Raw genomic sequence first — 18162 nt, forward strand, 5'->3', positions numbered from 1 at the left:
AGTCATTTATCTATGATGCATTTAATAATAATGAATTATCTCTATGATTAATGAAGATATCATGGGGTGTCCTAAATCAGATGCCTTAGTCCAATGTATTTTCATGTCAGAAATCCTTTAGCAACTTCTTCAACTGTAACTTGTGCTTCTATTCAATTCTATTAAATCATCAATGATAAAGAAGAGAAGGAAAAATATTTACAAATACTTACCGATTTCACAGTTAGTGCCATTCCAACCTGCAGCACAGTGACATTCATATGTACCAATCAGATCAGTACAAGTAGCTTCATTCTGGCAAGGATCAGAGGAACATTCCAAGATCTCTGTTTCACAGTGTGTTCCTGTCCATCCAGTAGTGCATTCACATTGATAACCTGGAATCAAGTCTACACAGTTTGCTCCATTAAGGCAGGGGTTGCTCAGACATTCTAAGATCTCACTAGCACAGAATCGTCCAACCCAACCTTCAAGACACTGGCAACTGTAACTATCTATTTCGTCAATGCAGGTAGCACCATTGACGCAAAGATTCCCATCACAATCATCAATGTTGACTTCACAATTGGTTCCATTCCAACCTGGTAAACATTGGCATTCATAGAAATCGATGAATTCAAAGCAATTTGCACCATTTTGGCATGGGTCAATGGCACATTCATCAATATCAACTTCACAGTTGGTACCATTGAAACCTGGATCACAAATACATTGGTATGCATTGATCATGTCAAAACATTCAGCTCCATTCTGACATGGATTACTGCTGCATTCAAGGATCTCAGATTCGCAATTAACTCCTTGCCAGCCTGGTAGACACTGACATTCATAACTGCCAATAATATCAACACAGACCGCACCATTTTTACATGGAGTGCTGTCACACTCATCAATCTCAATCTCGCATATGGTTCCAGTCCATCCTGGTGCACAGACACAGTTAAAGGCACCTATGAGGTCGACACAGGTTCCGTTATTTTGACAAGGGTTACTGGAACACTCTTGAATCTCCTCTTCACAGTGACCTCCAGTCCATCCCTCTGGACATTGACAGTCATATCCATTGATGTCTTCAAGACAAGTAGCACCATTCAGACAAGGATTACTGGCACATTCTACAATGTCTATCTCACAGTGAGTTCCATTCCAACCTGGAGGGCACTGACATTCATAAGAATCAAGCAGGTCGATGCACGTGGCATCATTTAGACATGGGTTGCTTGCACATTCTAAGATGTCATTCTCACAATGTAGACCTTGCCATCCAGTACTGCACAGGCAAACATATCCGGCAACCAAGTCTATGCAGGTGGCATCATTCATGCATGGATCGCCATCACATTCAACGATTTCTGAAAGGAGAAGGGAAATTAATGACATTTTAAAGAAACCTTGTTATGACACTTATAAACAAAAAATTATTGCTTCTTATACCCATTCACACAGAATCTTTAAACTAAACTGCAATGAACTTTTTTTGTTGAATGCGTTGCCTAATAATGGCCAGATGGTTCTAAATCTTCAAACAAATACCTGTATTAGGGACATAACTCGTATGTGAGCATATGGTATACAATCTGATTATTGATACGGAAATCATTTAGGTACACCTAAAGTATACCTAAGAAGACATAGTTACTTCATGTTGTAGAACATTGCATGAGATGGTAAATGTATGTTTGTACAAAACCTTACTGAATGATGGTATTGTGGCACTGTCGGATCAAGTACCAAGAGTGAAATATATATGAAAGAATGGGAATTTCATGCCAAGAATCTGAGTGTTTGGATTTGAATACCATACTATATACGTCTTTAACACTTATATGTAACAGATGGCCTTCTCCTACATGCATGTCTATTGATGAATCAACATAACAACACTACCAGAAGTCTCAAGGGTCTTACCTTCTTCACAAAGTGCTCCCCTGTATCCGAACAGACACACACATTCAAATCCGTTCTCCAGGTCTGAACAAGTTGCACCATTTTGACAGGGATTACTGGCACACTCTAGAATATCTATAAAGAAAGATTCATATGTAATGATAAATTTATATATGTACATGTTCTTCATAACCGATGAAAGTTAAATGAGGCATTTGCTAAAAGCAGCATTATTAAATGGCATGTTTGTTGTTTTGTTATATAATATGAGAAACAATACTCTCAACAACTATGAGAGTACTAATATGCTTTTCATTTGATATCAAATCCCCAGTTAAGAGTTTCATTTCCAAGTTATTATCTATATGAAAGTATGATACTTCGAATATACTAACCTTCTGTACAAATTACTCCTTGCCATCCTGGAGTACAAATGCACTCAAAACTTGCTAATCTATCCACACATGTTGCACCGTTTTGACAGGTAATGATGGCACACTCAAATATTTCTATAATAATACAAAAAGAGAGACAAAGCACAAAAAGTTAAAAAAAATATGCTGATTTTAAGAGACCCAGTACTCTTATTAGTTCACTTAGTATCAGCAGCATCATTGAAGGCTCTTTAGCTAAGCAAGGGAATCAGATTTTTTTTGGAGATAGCAATACCATCAAAATATGCCTTACCTGGCACAACTATAAAGAGTTTTATGAACAATACTAAGTAAGCGTAAAGTGTTTTCCATGAATAATGCTCATGGAGGCAGGTTTCATGACAAGCTTTCTACGAGATTAAAATATATATCAGTGAGAAAGTCAACTTAATGGTTCTTATAGATGTCTCCATACATGTTTTAAGCCAAAGATTTGACAGAAATTTCACGAACTTTATATTGCCATTGGCTACTTCATCTTTCGTTTATTGATGTAAAGTATATACTCACCCATTGCACACAAGTCTCCTTCCCATCCAGGGGCACATCGACATTGGAAACCATTAAAGAAATCTATACAGGTAGCTCCATTCAGACAAGGATTGCTCAAACACTCATCAGGTTCTGGAATGACAATCAAAATATAGAGAATGAATTAGATTTAGAATGTAATGATGAATAGAAAAATAGGCCACTAAAGGGTTATTTTTTATCCTAATAAACATTTTTAATATTTATTTCAAAACGTTTCAACCTTCATACCCTACTTTAAATTTAAATTGCCATCCTATTATTCACACAAGAAAACATGATATGCTCACCTATTTCACAGTTTGTTCCATTCCATCCTAGAGTACACTGACATTCATAACTTCCAACTAAATCAAGACAAGTAGCCCCATTCTGACAAGGATCACTGGTACATTCCTGGTCCTCTAATTCGCAGTGGATGCCCTCCCAGCCTACAGCACATTCACATTGGTACCCTCCAATCAGATCGATGCAGGTTGCTCCATTCAAACAAGGATTGCTGGAACATTCCTCTATGTCAGCCTCACATAGTACACCAGTGAAGCCAAGAGGACATTGACAGGTGAACAATCCTATTTCATCTATGCATGTTGCTCCATTTTGACATGGATTGCTGGCACATTCCTGGATGTCTACTTCACAGTTGCTACCATTCCATCCTGGAGCACAGATGCATTCATACATGGCAATCAGGTCCACACAGGTAGCTCCATTCATGCAGGGATCTCCAGCACATTCAAGAATTTCTGGAAGAAAAACAATGTTTTCTTAGTACAACGTCATGGGACATTCTGAATTTCAAAAATCGTCATTTAACTATGATTGAATAATAATGAATTAACTCTATGATTAATGAAGATATCATGGGGTGTCCTATATCAGATGCCTTAGTCCAATGTATTTTCATTCAAGAAATCCTTTAGCAACTACTTCAACAGTAAACTTGTGCTTCTTTTCAATTTTATAAAATCATCAATGATAAAGAAGAAACGAAGAAAAATATTTACAAATACTTACCGATTTCACAGTTAGTGCCATTCCAGCCTGGAGCACATTGACAATCATATGTACCAATCAGATCAGTGCATGTAGCTCCATTCTGGCAAGGATCAGAAGAACATTCAATGATCTCAGTTTCACAGTGTGTTCCTGTCCATCCAGTAGTACATTCACATTGATATCCTGGAATCAGGTCTATACAGTTTCCTCCATTAAGACATGGGTTGCTCAGACATTCTAAGATCTCACTACCACAGAATTGACCAACCCAACCTTCAAGACACTGGCAACTGTAACCATCTATTTCATCAATGCAGGTAGCACCATTGATGCAAAGATTCGCATCACAATCATCAATGTTGACTTCACAATTGGTTCCATTCCAACCTGGTAAACATTGGCATTCATAGAAATCAATGAATTCAAGGCAATTTGCACCATTTTGGCATGGCTCACTGGCACATTCATCAATATCAACTTCGCAGTTAGTACCAATGAATCCTGGATCACAAATACATTGGTATGCATTGATCATGTCAAAACATTCAGCTCCATTCTGACATGGATTACTGCTGCATTCAAGGATCTCAGATTCGCAGTTAACTCCTTGCCAGCCTGGTAGACACCGACATTCATAACTGCCAATAAGATCAACACAGACCGCACCATTTTGGCATGGAGCGCTGTCACACTCATCAATCTCAATCTCGCATAGGGTTCCAGTCCATCCTGGTGCACAGACACAGTTAAAGGCACCTATGAGGTCGACACAGGTTCCATTATTTTGACAGGGGTTACTGGAGCACTCTTGAATCTCCTCTTCACAGTGTACTCCAGTCCATCCCTCTGGACATTGACAGTCATATCCATTGATGTCTTCAAGACAAGTAGCACCATTCAGACAAGGATTACTGGCACATTCTACAATGTCTATCTCACAGTGAGTTCCATTCCAGCCTGGAGGGCACTGGCATTCATAAGAATCAAGCAGATCGATGCAGGTGGCGTCATTTTGACATGGGTTACTTGCACATTCTAAGATGTCATTCTCACAATGTAGACCTTGCCATCCAGTACTGCACAGGCAAACATATCCGGCAACCAAGTCTATGCAGGTGGCATCATTCATGCATGGATCGCCAGCACATTCAACGATTTCTGAAAGGAGAAAGGAAATAATTGAAATTTTAAAGACCCCTTGTTATGACAATTAAAAAAAAATCAATGTATTACCTCTTATCCTCATTCACACAGGATGTTTAAACTAACTGCATTGAATTTTCTCTGTTAAATGTGTTGCCGACTCATGGCCAAACAGCTCTACAACCTGAAACAAATACCTTTATGAGGGACATGTATCTTATGTGAGCATATAGTATACAATATGATCATTAAAATGAAAATTATTTAGGTACACCCGAGGTAACCTAAGTGCTCAAGAGTAATTTCATGTTGTAGATTATTGCATGAGATGTTGAGTGTATGTTCGTACAAAACCTTACAGAATGATGGTATTGTGGCATTGTCGGATCAAATACAAAGAGTGAAATATATATGGAAGAATGGGATTTTTATGATAAGAATCTGAGTATTTGGATTTAAATACCATGGTATATGTACGTCTTTAACACTTTTATGTATAGATAGCCTTCCCCTACATGCATGTCTATTGATGAATCAACACAACACTACCAGAAGTCTCAAGGGTCGTACCTTCTTCACAAAGTGCTCCCCTGTATCCGAACGGACACACACATTCAAATCCGTTCTCCAGGTCTGTGCAAGTTGCACCATTTTGGCAGGGATTGCTTGCACACTCTAGAATATCTATAAAGAAAGATTCATATGTAATGATAAATTCATACATGTACATGTACTTCAGAACAACCAATGCAAATCAAATAAGGCAATTGCTAAAAAGCAGCATTGTTAAAAGTCATGTTTGATTTGTAAAATAATATGAGAAACAACACTCTCCACAACTAAGGGAGTACACATATGTTTTTTCATCTGATATTAAATCACTATTTAATTTCAATTGATAAGTCATTATCTACATGAAAGTACGATACTTTGAATATACTAACCTTCTGTACAAATCACGCCTTGCCATCCTGGAGTACAAATGCACTCAAAACTTGCTAATCTATCCACACATGTTGCACCGTTTTGACAGGGCATGATGGCACACTCGAATATTTCTATTATAATGCAAAAAGAAAGACAAAGTAAATAGCCTAAACAGTCAAAAATACTATAGGTTTTAATTTAAGATATACAGTACCATTATTAGTAGCTTTACTATCAGCTGCATCTATGAAGGCACATTAGCTAAAGAAGAGAATCCAAGATTTTTTTTAAAATAACAAAACGATTAAAATATGCCTAACCTGACACTACTATACAGAATTTTATGGACAAGATTAAGACTATAAGTGTAAAGCTGGTTTCATGACAAACTTTCCACAAGACTGAAGTATATATCATGAGAAAGTCAACTTAATGGTTCTTATAGATATCTCCATTCATTTTTTAAGCCAAACATTTGACAGATAAATTCATAAACCTGTACATTGCCATTGGCTACTTCATCTTTCGTTTATTAATGTACACTATATACTCACCCATTGCACACAAGTCTCCTTCCCATCCAGGGGCACATTGACATTGGAAACCATTAAAGAAATCTATACAGGTAGCTTCATTCAGACAAGGATTGCTCAAACACTCATTAGATTCTGGAATGACAATAAAATTATAGAAATTGCCATGGAAATTTAAGACAAATTTTAAGCAATATGTAAAAAAAATCATTGTTTCACTATAAAGGTTTTATATGACGTAATACATTTTCTGGACAATTTAACATGTTCTGACTGACAATTAAGCATAATGTACCTGTAGATTATCCTTGTCCGGTGCAATAATTCATCCCAAGTATGCTTGAATTATTTTTTGCCAAACAATAAAGAATACTGAATATTAAATCTGTAGTCCTCTAAACTACCATTTACTCAAGTACTGAAGATTAAAAAATATAGGGCCGACTTGCTGACTATCGGGCAATAGAATCAGTCATGCTGGTAAATTATTCTGCACCTTACACATAGTCAACTCGTAAAAACAAATGAATACTTCACTGCTTTTGGGAGGGTGCGAGGCCTTGGCAATGCAGCATAGACATTTCTACATGAACAACTACACAAGGTCATTATGGCCTAAGATGTTAAAAGGACAACAAGCATTTCTTTCTCACCTATTTCACAGTTTGTTCCATTCCATCCTAGAGTACACCGACATTCATAACTTCCAACCAAATCAAGACAAGTAGCCCCATTTTGACAAGGATCACTGGTACATTCCTGGTCCTCTAATTCACAGTGGATGCCCTCCCAGCCTAAAGCACATTCACATTGGTACCCTCCATTCAGATCAATGCAGGTTGCTCCGTTCAAACAAGGATTGCTGGAACATTCCTCTATGTCAGCCTCACATAGTACACCAGTGAAGCCAAGAGGACATTGACAGGTGAACAATCCTATTTCATCTACGCATGTTGCACCATTTTGACATGGATTGCTGGCACATTCCTGGATGTCTACTTCACAGTTGCTACCATTCCATCCTGGAGCACAGATGCATTCATACATGGCAATCAGGTCCACACAGGTAGCTCCATTCATGCAGGGATCTCCAGCACATTCAAGAATTTCTGGAAGAAAAAAACAATTTCCTATGTAAAACTTCATGGGACATCGCATAGTCATTTAATGATGATGTATTGAAAAATATGATGATATCATATATATATATATATATATATAATAAAGATATCATGGGGGTGTACTAAATGCGTGTTCTAAAATCAGATACCTAAGTCTAGTGTATTTTCATGGAAGAAATCCTTTTGCAACTTATTCAGCAGTAAACCTGTGCTTCTTTTCAATTTCAAAAAATTATAAATGATCAAGAAGAAAAGGAGTAAATATTCACAAATACTCACCAATTTCACAGTTAGTGCCATTCCAGCCTGGAGCACATTGACATTCATATGCTCCAATCAGATCAGTGCAAGTAGCTCCGTTCTGACAAGGATCAGAGGAACATTCCAAGATCTCAGTTTCACAGTGTGTTCCTGTCCATCCAGAAGTACATTCACATTGATATCCTGGAATCAGGTCTATACAGTTTGCTCCATTGAAACAGGGGTTGCTCAAACATTCTAAGATCTCACTACCACAGAATCGACCAACCCAACCTTCAGGACACTGGCAACTGTAACCATCTATTTCATCAATGCAGGTAGCACCATTGATGCACATGTGACTAACGCAGTCATCAATATTTATTTCACAGTGTGTTCCATTCCATCCAGGGGAGCAAAGACACTCATATTCCGCTATTAGATTATTGCAAGTAGCCCCATTCAAGCATGGATTACTGACACATTCATTGATCTCAATCTCACAGAAGGTTCCATTCCATCCTGCTGCACAGATGCACTCATAGCTGTTAACAAGATCATTGCAAGTGGCACCATTCTGACAGGGATTGCTAGCACACTCAACAGTTTCTGTAAACAAAACAAGAAATCGATTTATATACAGAGCACTTTAAAAGGTCCGACTGAATAGAATATACCATAGAAAATGGAAAATAATGTAACTATATTATTCTTTAAAAGCAAAATAAATCCGAAGTGCACCATAGGCAATTTTTTCAAATTCCATAACTAATTGTAAGAACAGAAATATATTATTTACATAATTTGATTAAGGGAAGGGTCGATTTTACAGAAACTTCTCTTAGTTCGTTACAACAAAAATGATTATAAGTTATAAATATTGCTAAAATGTTTTAAATCTATATAAGAAGTTAAATCTATATGAAAAGTTAAATCTAATGATAACTTGTTCTAATTGTTATTTTGTAAATAGGTGAAATTTTCAATGTATTAGGAGATGGCTAAGCTAATTATTTTCTATTCTATTTTATGACATGATTGCTCAGGTAGATTAGATCACATCATACATGTGCATTGATTGAAATTGTGACTTTAGAACAGGCAGGTTAAACACACACTAAGGTTTGTTAAAGACCCTATACGATCAAAATACAACTTTATATAAATAGAAAACTGAATGAATGTAGAATACAAATATAAAGAAATAAAAAGTATTTACCCTTTCATTATTGCACAAAGCAAATTAAAACCTCATTTTCCGCACCCCTCAAACTTATGGGTCAACATGGGTCAAATTTGCCAAAGTTACAGTGACGATATAATAATAATAATAATAATAATAGCCTAATAGTCCACTCCAAATTTTATTAAACCGAAACGGAAATTCTTTTTGCCCAATTGATCGTGAGCCCGGCAGCCACTGAGCAGCGCCAGATCGACGTTGCTCTATCCCCTTATTCAATTCATTTATTGTTCAACCATCAATATATATATATATATACAATCAAAATAAGTTACATCAAGAATTAGAATAATGCAATGATGGTTTGGTGACCCCGGAGAAAGCAGAGCTTATAAAAAGGGGCCACCAATACATAAAAAGATCAACATTAATTATACTAAAAAATATCAACATCGAACATTAAATATAAACAAGAAAAAAAAAGAAGAGAAGTTTGAACGCCAAACAAGGTAGCAACAACTCCCATCTTTTAACATGTGGAAACCCATCGGTTCACCTATATAGCTAAAGCGGTGATTGATGCAAAGTCATTGTACATATGCGTAAACCACATAAAATAATGTCATCAAGTCGATAGCAAGTTTTTTAGGTTGACAATACTCCTCTGACAATTGATATTATTGTAATCTATGGCTTATAAGCTTTCTGATGATATATAATTCATCTATTTCATTTTTCAGTTCGGATATTATCTTTAAGTACATAAAACATACCGGGTACTTACATGCATTTTTATCGTACACTCACAGAAGATTAAGAACATGCTTTCAATCGACAATGCATGCTTTGTTACCATTCATCAGTTGTTAGAGGTTGTGCACACAACAAACGAGCAGTGATAGGTCTTATATTGGTCATTTGTTAATATCATCTGAAAGGATTTCAGCAATTAGTAACAATGGATTGGCTTTTTGAGGCTGCATGGAATGGACATACAATGCATCAATATATTTGTTTATTGGTCAAGAGGAAGAAGTAGTGAAAGATAAACATCACTTCACGTCAGAATTTAACACAAGTTATTTAGGAATGAAGAAAACTTTTTAATCAAATTTATATCAACAATGCTGTGTCTTCAAGTCGAGAAATTAGGGGTAGAGGGTAGGCATGCTGTTTACATTACATAGAAGTAATAAGGGTGGGGGCAAAAAGCATCATGCACTTTAATATCACAAATTAAAGGGTTTTGTGTTCACATTAGTGTAAATAACTATTAAATAGTGCACATTTTCCCCGCCAACTATATTCCATGCAATTATTATCTATCATCATGCAAGTAAGTTGGGAAATTGTTAACTAAAAGTGGGGTGGCTCTTTAGGGTTACATGGAATAGACATACAATGCATCAATAAGTTTGTATGCAGTTAAAGGTTATGATTGTTTTTTTTTAATCCTTTCCCAATTCAAAAATTATAAGTGGAAGAAAAAATATCAGACAGAATAACTATTCATAAATTGGGCTGTTGCTGATAACATGTTTTTATTATATTTAAGTCAGACACGCCTCATATAATCAAGTTCCAGCAGGATTTTTTTGTTATCACTTCAGGAAATATTTTACCAAACAAGGCTATCTGAATCATTCTATCATCCAAATGTAACAGCAAATAAAACAGTATTCTTTTTTTTTTTTTTAACATGCAGAAATAAAGTTGACAATGTACAATGTGGGGAGCCTAAATAAAAAGCATAGCTTATATGTGAATAGGCTTCCGCACTGAGTAACATAATATAGAAGGTCTGAATTAAAAAGATATAATAGACGGCGAAAACAGAATAGGTATAGTGGAAAATGGTAAATATTTAAACAAATACACTTACAACAGATATTACTAAACACAGCATCAGTAGAAGAGTGACATTTATTGAGCAACAAATACACATTCAGAAAATTAAAACAAAGATCATAACACATGCAAACATAAAATAATGTCAGCGTCATGTTACACATGAAAAAACGAACAAAATTTACAGGCACATTTTTACACAATCTATTACAAATAATACAAACACATATCATAATTTTATTAAAATGTCATAAAATTGTTAAAAAATACAATATCAAATATGGCACTTTTTATTCACATTTAAACTACATGTTGTTCCTGTGATCAACATAAAAATGCTTAAACCACCACCACCACACTAAAATAAACACAAAACTGTTTGGCAAAAAACTGTCACAACTCACACTTAGGGTAGTACAAATAAATCAAACAAAAACATGCAAACTTCATTAGAAAGTTATTGAGGTGCGTGTAAAAACTCACAATGTGAACTAAGGGTTGTACAAATAAATCAAACAAAAACATGTAAACTTCATTAGAAAGCTATTGACCTGTGTGAAAAATTAATGATTAAGGTGATTTCTCATACTGTGTGTGTCAATGTCAAGCATATCCACAAAATATGAAACTTACCTTCTTGGCATGCTGTGCCATTGAAGCCTGGTGCACAGACACATAGATAGCCATCGGTTAGCTCCTCACAGGTAGCACCATTCAAACAGGGATCACTTGAGCACTCAAGAATATCTTCCAGAGAAAATTTATACAGAAATGATAGCAATGCTTTAATTCACCCCTTCACCAATTTCATATTGGCCTTTCAGTATTGAAAAGGGAACCCTAATCAATCTTGTCATTGTAAATGATGATTTATGGATTGTCTAAACTTCACATTTTCATTCCTTTTTACCTACTTACACTTCAAAGAAATCATGTTGCATCAAAATTAAGTAAAGTAATTAACAAAGCAAACTCAACAAATTTTGGAGTAGACTATGAAAAACAGCCATGTTACAAAATATGAGCAAAGTCATGAAAAGAAAGCAATAGTCATAATGATATTAACGAAGCACTGAACGCCCGGTTACCTGCTTCACAGTTGATTCCAGTCCAGCCAGCAGGACATCTGCATTCATAGGGTCCAATCAGATCAATACATGTACCACCATTCTGACAAGGGATGCTCTCACACTCCATGATTTCTAAAGTATGATAATATAGAAGAATATGGAATGGAAACATGTATTTAATAGGACATTGCATTTCAAACAAGCATTTCCAATTTCTCTTTACTTCAAACTTTATCTCTTCTAGCAAAAAAAATATTCCCCTTTACACATAGAATTCATGCATCATCACATTAATGTACCTTCTATTTTGTGTTTATTGCTTTTTATCATATCATTATCACTCCAAGCAAAATAATTTTTTTTCTTGATTTAATGAGACAAAAATATACTAAATACCAAACAGTTGCATTAAAATAAATTATCTATTGTGTTTAGCATAGGGCGCAAAAAAAAACAGCAATACCTTGCAAAATTGTGTTTTTTTTTATAAATTCTTTCCAATTAAGAATAAATTTTGGGAATGTGCATGAATATAACATTGTCTGTTTTGTAATAAATCTATGAACGAGAAACTGACCTGATTCACAGAGTGTCCCTGTCCATCCTAGAATACATATACACTGATAGCCATTGGTGAGGTCAGTGCAGGTTGCCCCGTTCATGCAGGGATCACTTTCACATTCTGGGATATCTGCATAGAAATGATTACAACATTAAGTTATAAATATAAGTCTGTACATGTTTGAGCTGATTATGCTAACAAAAAAGAGATAACGGTCAAGCAGAAATCATTGATGATTGTACATTAAACTTGGATTATATAGAAATTCAAACTTGTCAGTAAGGCATTACTAGAAAGCAATAATCAAACAGCTCTTGCTGTTATACTTATAATGACCATAACTCAAGATTGATTTGAACACCTGTAAATATCTACTTCCAGAGGAATCATAGTTAATTACATGTATAATCATATTTCCTTTATTTATTTAAAAACTTTCAACATTTCTTGTAATAAATAATAAATTATTTAGACAATATCTAGACAGGCCTCTTATGTTTAGTGAATCATGTGGATAAAGACCGAAATGAAGTTTCTTACCAGTCTCACAGTGCCTGCCTGTCAATCCCTGGGGACACACACATTGATAATCATCTACTTCATCCACGCATGTCGCACCGTTCTGACAGGGATCACTACTACATTCAAGTACATCTAATAGATGCAAAAGAAACAAAATTGTCATTGCACATTGAATGACAAGTCAACTTTTATAATGCTCTGCATATTAAACAGATACATGCAATATGATTGTTACCCATATGGAATTCGGCCATGATTTCTTAAATACTCTAGTGCACTATTAACATATTTTTAGAAATATTTTGTGGTAAAATTGTATATAGTTTCAAGCCATTAGACAAAAAGATTTATATAGAAACAAAGAACTTAGAAGAATGGCAAGCAATACTTTAATTTAATTAATGAATAAAAGAAAATAGACAGTCAAAAGTTAAGACAGATAAAAATGTACTTGTTTCACAGAAGAGGCCTTCAAATCCAGGTCGACAGAAGCAGACAAAGCCAGCAACCAGATCAAAGCATATGGCTCCATTCATGCAGTTCATCCGTTCGCATTCATCAATTTCTGTCTCACAGTTCATGCCTCTCCAACCAAAGTCACAGATACACTGGTAGCCATCACTGCTGTTGACACACGATGCACCATTCAAGCAGGGGTTCTGATCACAGCTGATTGCAAATTCACAGTTTAGTCCGTTGAAACCCATAGCACACTCGCATAGCAAACCATCAGTGTAGTTGTAGCATGTGGCTCCATTGAGGCAAGGGTTAAGAATGCATTCCCTAGATTCTGTAGAAATGAATATGACAACAATGAATAAATGAATCAAATGGTTTCAAAGAAAATCACTTGAAAACAAATCACACACAATTTTCTCTCTTTACGAAGACTTTGGATCAAACTTTCAATCATCCTAATAAAACAACAGTAAAAACTGATTTACAGGGACAACATTGCTAGAATATCATTTTATTATAGAAAATTTCTTTGAATCAAGATGACCTGATACATAATAAATGAGATATACTTCACCTTGTTCACAGAGTGACCCAGAGAATCCCGGTGGACAAACACATACAAAACCCTGATTGATATCCATACATGTAGCTCCATTCACACAGGGGTCACTGGCACATTCTTGGATATCTGAAGATTTTAAAAATGACGAATGATTTTATTTGTAACATTCAACAAAAGCACAATTGACCATTACAATTACAACATTCAAAGGACCAAGGTACCAGAGGAGATGATCCTTGTATTTGTTGATAATAATAGTGGATTAGAGTTGCATAGTACCAAATATACTTGATATCAAATGCTCAAGGCGCACTATTGCAAAGGTGCTATTTGAGCATCATACAACATAGAAAGAGAAAAAGGAAGAAAATGTACAATTAATATGTATACAAGATTCCATTTACTGATGTACACTGTAATTACCTTCATCACATGTTGTTCCAGTCCATCCTGGAGCACATGTGCATAAGAAGCTTGCAGTACCTTCTGTACAAGTTGCTCCATTCTGACAAGGGTCAAGATCGCACTCATCAATATCTAAAATCAAGGGATATACATAAAGTTTATCATTACTATCACAATATTAATCGATTAAGCATACATGTATGTAGGTTAGGTCAAATGGCTATCGAGCTAATAAACCGTCCTAGATTACAGCAAAGAAGTAGGTTACATATATTCCTTTAGAACTTATTTTCAACAAAATCTTTATATCATTCTTGAATCTTGAATCTTGAATTCTTTGCTGTGCATAATTTACTTTTTTTCTCCACAAAAATGTGACAAATTATGAAAAATGTGATATTGATTATAATTAATGGTATTACCTATTTCACAAAGTGAGCCATTGAAGCCAGGTTCGCAGACACACAGGAAACCATTGAAGATTGTTTTGCAGGCCGCTCCATTCAGACAGGGATTGCTCAAGCATTCGTTTGATTCTGGTATGGAAGAATATATTAACATAACTTTCATTTACCCGTGTGTGTCTGACAGCAACACATCTTGTAAAACAAATTCAATCACTTTAACACACGCTTGAATCATCCCCTAATTTTAACAGGATCAAGTAATTCAATCATGAAAGAATCAATTGAAATGAAGACACAATTCCAAGCTAACTACAAATAAAAGTGTCCTGGATAGTGTTTACGACTATATGAATCTTACCTTGTTTTTCTCAACAAAAAAAATGCATTCATATATAATCGCATCAACAAAATAAGTCCTCTATCAATGTTAATACGAAAAAAAATATTGATCATGATTTAGTGTACGACATCATTCGTTTACACATGAAATTCCTTGTTTCATTGAGGAGACATTGTAGAAATCAATTATTTTCTATGACTCACCAATCTCACAATTGGTACCATTCCAGCCTTCAGCACACAGGCATTCATATCCTCCAATCAGCTCCACGCATGTTGCTCCATTTTGGCAGGGGTCACTGCTACACTCAAGGACCTCTGATTAGGTATACAAGCATGGCATTTATTTCATAGTGATGTAACCTCGTATTTACAATGTACATTATAAGACTTGCATAAATGAACTCCTGGGGAAATTAGCAGTAACTTTCTAAAACCTTTTATTTGGTAAATGATTTAAAACTGCAAAGGTTTGACTAACATGTACAGTATATATCAAAGAATTCTAAGGAAAAAGTATCTGCAAACTCTTGTTGTTAAGCACATTAAAATACAAAGGATTGAAATCAATTGAAGTTAATAAGAAGTTGTTGCACTCTAAAACAGAAAAGTGAGACAGTGAAACTCAGTAGGATGTGTGCAAAAGCAAAATAGACGATCAAGGCAAAGTGAAGTGGATATTTTGCATTTTCTCTTCTTTATCGATGTGAACTGCTTGTGTGAACTACCTATCACACATAACAGTTTCAAAAGAACAAAAGAGTACATATAGATAACTTTGAAGGCATACCATTTTCACAAACTGTGCCATTCCATCCTTGGGGACACTGACATTCAAAGCCAAGAGTGAGATCTCGACAGGTAGCTCCATTCAGGCAGGGATTACTAGCACACTCCAAGATGTCTAAAGCAGCACAGCAAACAGTGCATAGGATTTAGTCATGAAAATGACAGGAAAGGGTTGGCAGAGGTGGAGTTATGTGAATTTAAAGATTCAGATTTAGAGGAAAGGGTGAAAGGCTTCCTGTACTCAAGAAGTTAAGCAATTAACTATAAATTAAATGCGTAAAAGAACAAGATCAATATTTGCATCTTAATCACAAATCAACTGAAGACAAAGTGAGCATTTTCTACAAAGGCAAAGATAAGGAGCAAATCTGTTTGAAATGCTTTGAAAAAGGATAACACCCCCAAAGCATGCGAAATAGATATAGCTCTTGATTATAACACAAGGCAGAAATTAAAGAAATAGAAATTTGCAAACCATGTAATAAATACATATAAGCAGCATGCTTCTTTTTGGTTATCATACAGAGTAGCTACCTCATCAATATAAAGTTCATATCAGGGCAAAATATACATACGCTGTAGTAGTAATGCAGAATAAATGAAAAATAAATCATGCAGTAATTTTGCATCAAACATAGTTTTTCAAGAAGGCCTCATGCATTGAGAGGATTAGAAAGCAGAAGTGCAGCTCGAAGAAAATATTAGCTCACAAACAGCAACTACAGTCAACCCTGTCTATAGCGAAGGCCCAGGGAAACACAAAAAGTTGTCTTTGAAGACAGGTTCTGTTAGTATGTGGTCTTTGTAGACAGGTGGTCATTAAAGCAAGTTTGACTGTACATGTATGTAGCACTCATACCCTATATTCAAGTTTGCTGACTTACCCAACTCGCAATTTGTACCATTCCATCCTTCTGGACATCTACATTCATACCCTGGCAGTAGATCAACACAAGTAGCACCATTCTGGCACGGGTTGCTCATGCACTCCATGATTTCTTTCAAAAGAAAATGACATCATAATGAATACTTTTTGTTTTCTTCTACAAAATGTATCAACATATCTCATTATCAGGGATGTCCATTTTGAGCAGTCATTAAGATGTCTTAAAATAATTTGATACTTTGCATAATTTACTGTAAATATGGATTATTTGTACCTGGGCAGCGTTCATGAAACCGTTGATCCTATTGAAACGCGTAAATAAAATCTAACACATGTTTAAATGGGATGTCGGTAAACTTGAAATGATGCCCTGGTCTGTGCAGGAAAAAAAAGACTCCTTTTTATGACAATAATTACTTGAAACACTACATCCCAAAATATGCATATTGATATTGTTGTTAATATTGGGAATGTCAGGTTGCACAATAGCAAAAACATAATTGTAATAAATGTATATAAAGAAGGGTAAACTAGACTTGTTTGTAGAATTTTTAACAATTTTTTGTAAACAAAAAACCGAATTGCTTGCATTACATACCATCTTGACAGTTTGGACCAGTCCATCCTGGTGCGCATAGGCAGCTATAACCATTGACTTGCTCCACGCACGTACCTCCATTCTGGCAAGGAACACTTGAACATTCCAGTACGTCTATATTTGGGGAAAGATTTTAAAACATCACACAGAATGAATATACTTCAGTGATAATGTAAATCTGTACATAATTGAAATGTTAAGGTGTTAAGGAATTTAAAAAACATGTAAATAGCTGTAGTAGATTATTGAAGAGATTTACTACAAGAAAGTATAAACACTTTTCTGACATTATAAACAATTGTAACTGTCATTTTAATAAAGTGGGATATTAACCATATCAATTAGTACTAATATTATTTTTGTTAAATTTTCATCACGTGTAATCTTAATTGTACACACAATTTGTCATGATACACTATGAAGTACACCGTACCTTCTTCACATAGAGCACCCTGCCATCCTGGGGCACAGACACATTCAAAGCTGGCTTCTCCCTGGACGCAGGTTGCATCATTCTGACAAGGATTTGGGTCACACTCGTTCACATCTGAACATAAATCAAGAGTTAAAAAAAAAAAAAATTGTTATGAGGTAATGATAACATGAAGGCATCAAAGTAACAATTGGAAATAAACATCTTAAAAGACACAGGACTATCATAATGTTGAAATTGTTTTTTTTTATATTTTATCGTGATATTCTACATACTTTGACTGA

General features: G+C 35.2%; 1 protein-coding gene across 1 annotated transcript in view; it reads right to left on the bottom strand.

Moving 5' to 3' along the window:
• The window catches only part of LOC576169, a 193001-nt gene that overhangs the window by 73775 nt on the left and 101064 nt on the right, over positions 1–18162 (bottom strand). Inside the window, exons 132-155 of the mRNA XM_030984926.1 lie at positions 17879–17992; positions 17446–17559; positions 16846–16959; positions 15963–16076; positions 15377–15490; positions 14849–14962; positions 14445–14558; positions 14034–14147; positions 13452–13790; positions 13019–13132; positions 12494–12607; positions 11935–12048; positions 11480–11593; positions 7855–8424; positions 7108–7563; positions 6476–6589; positions 5939–6052; positions 5565–5678; positions 3870–5009; positions 3143–3598; positions 2832–2945; positions 2283–2396; positions 1909–2022; positions 213–1352 (exon numbers count right to left, since the gene is read on the bottom strand). Of these exons, the coding sequence (XP_030840786.1) occupies positions 213–1352; positions 1909–2022; positions 2283–2396; positions 2832–2945; positions 3143–3598; positions 3870–5009; positions 5565–5678; positions 5939–6052; positions 6476–6589; positions 7108–7563; positions 7855–8424; positions 11480–11593; positions 11935–12048; positions 12494–12607; positions 13019–13132; positions 13452–13790; positions 14034–14147; positions 14445–14558; positions 14849–14962; positions 15377–15490; positions 15963–16076; positions 16846–16959; positions 17446–17559; positions 17879–17992 (6153 nt within the window). The remainder of the gene's footprint in view (positions 1–212; positions 1353–1908; positions 2023–2282; positions 2397–2831; positions 2946–3142; positions 3599–3869; positions 5010–5564; positions 5679–5938; positions 6053–6475; positions 6590–7107; positions 7564–7854; positions 8425–11479; positions 11594–11934; positions 12049–12493; positions 12608–13018; positions 13133–13451; positions 13791–14033; positions 14148–14444; positions 14559–14848; positions 14963–15376; positions 15491–15962; positions 16077–16845; positions 16960–17445; positions 17560–17878; positions 17993–18162) is intronic.

This window comes from Strongylocentrotus purpuratus, unplaced genomic scaffold, assembly GCF_000002235.5.
Source record: "Strongylocentrotus purpuratus isolate Spur 01 unplaced genomic scaffold, Spur_5.0 spur5_scaffold_14, whole genome shotgun sequence".
Lineage (NCBI taxonomy): Eukaryota > Metazoa > Echinodermata > Echinoidea > Camarodonta > Strongylocentrotidae > Strongylocentrotus > Strongylocentrotus purpuratus.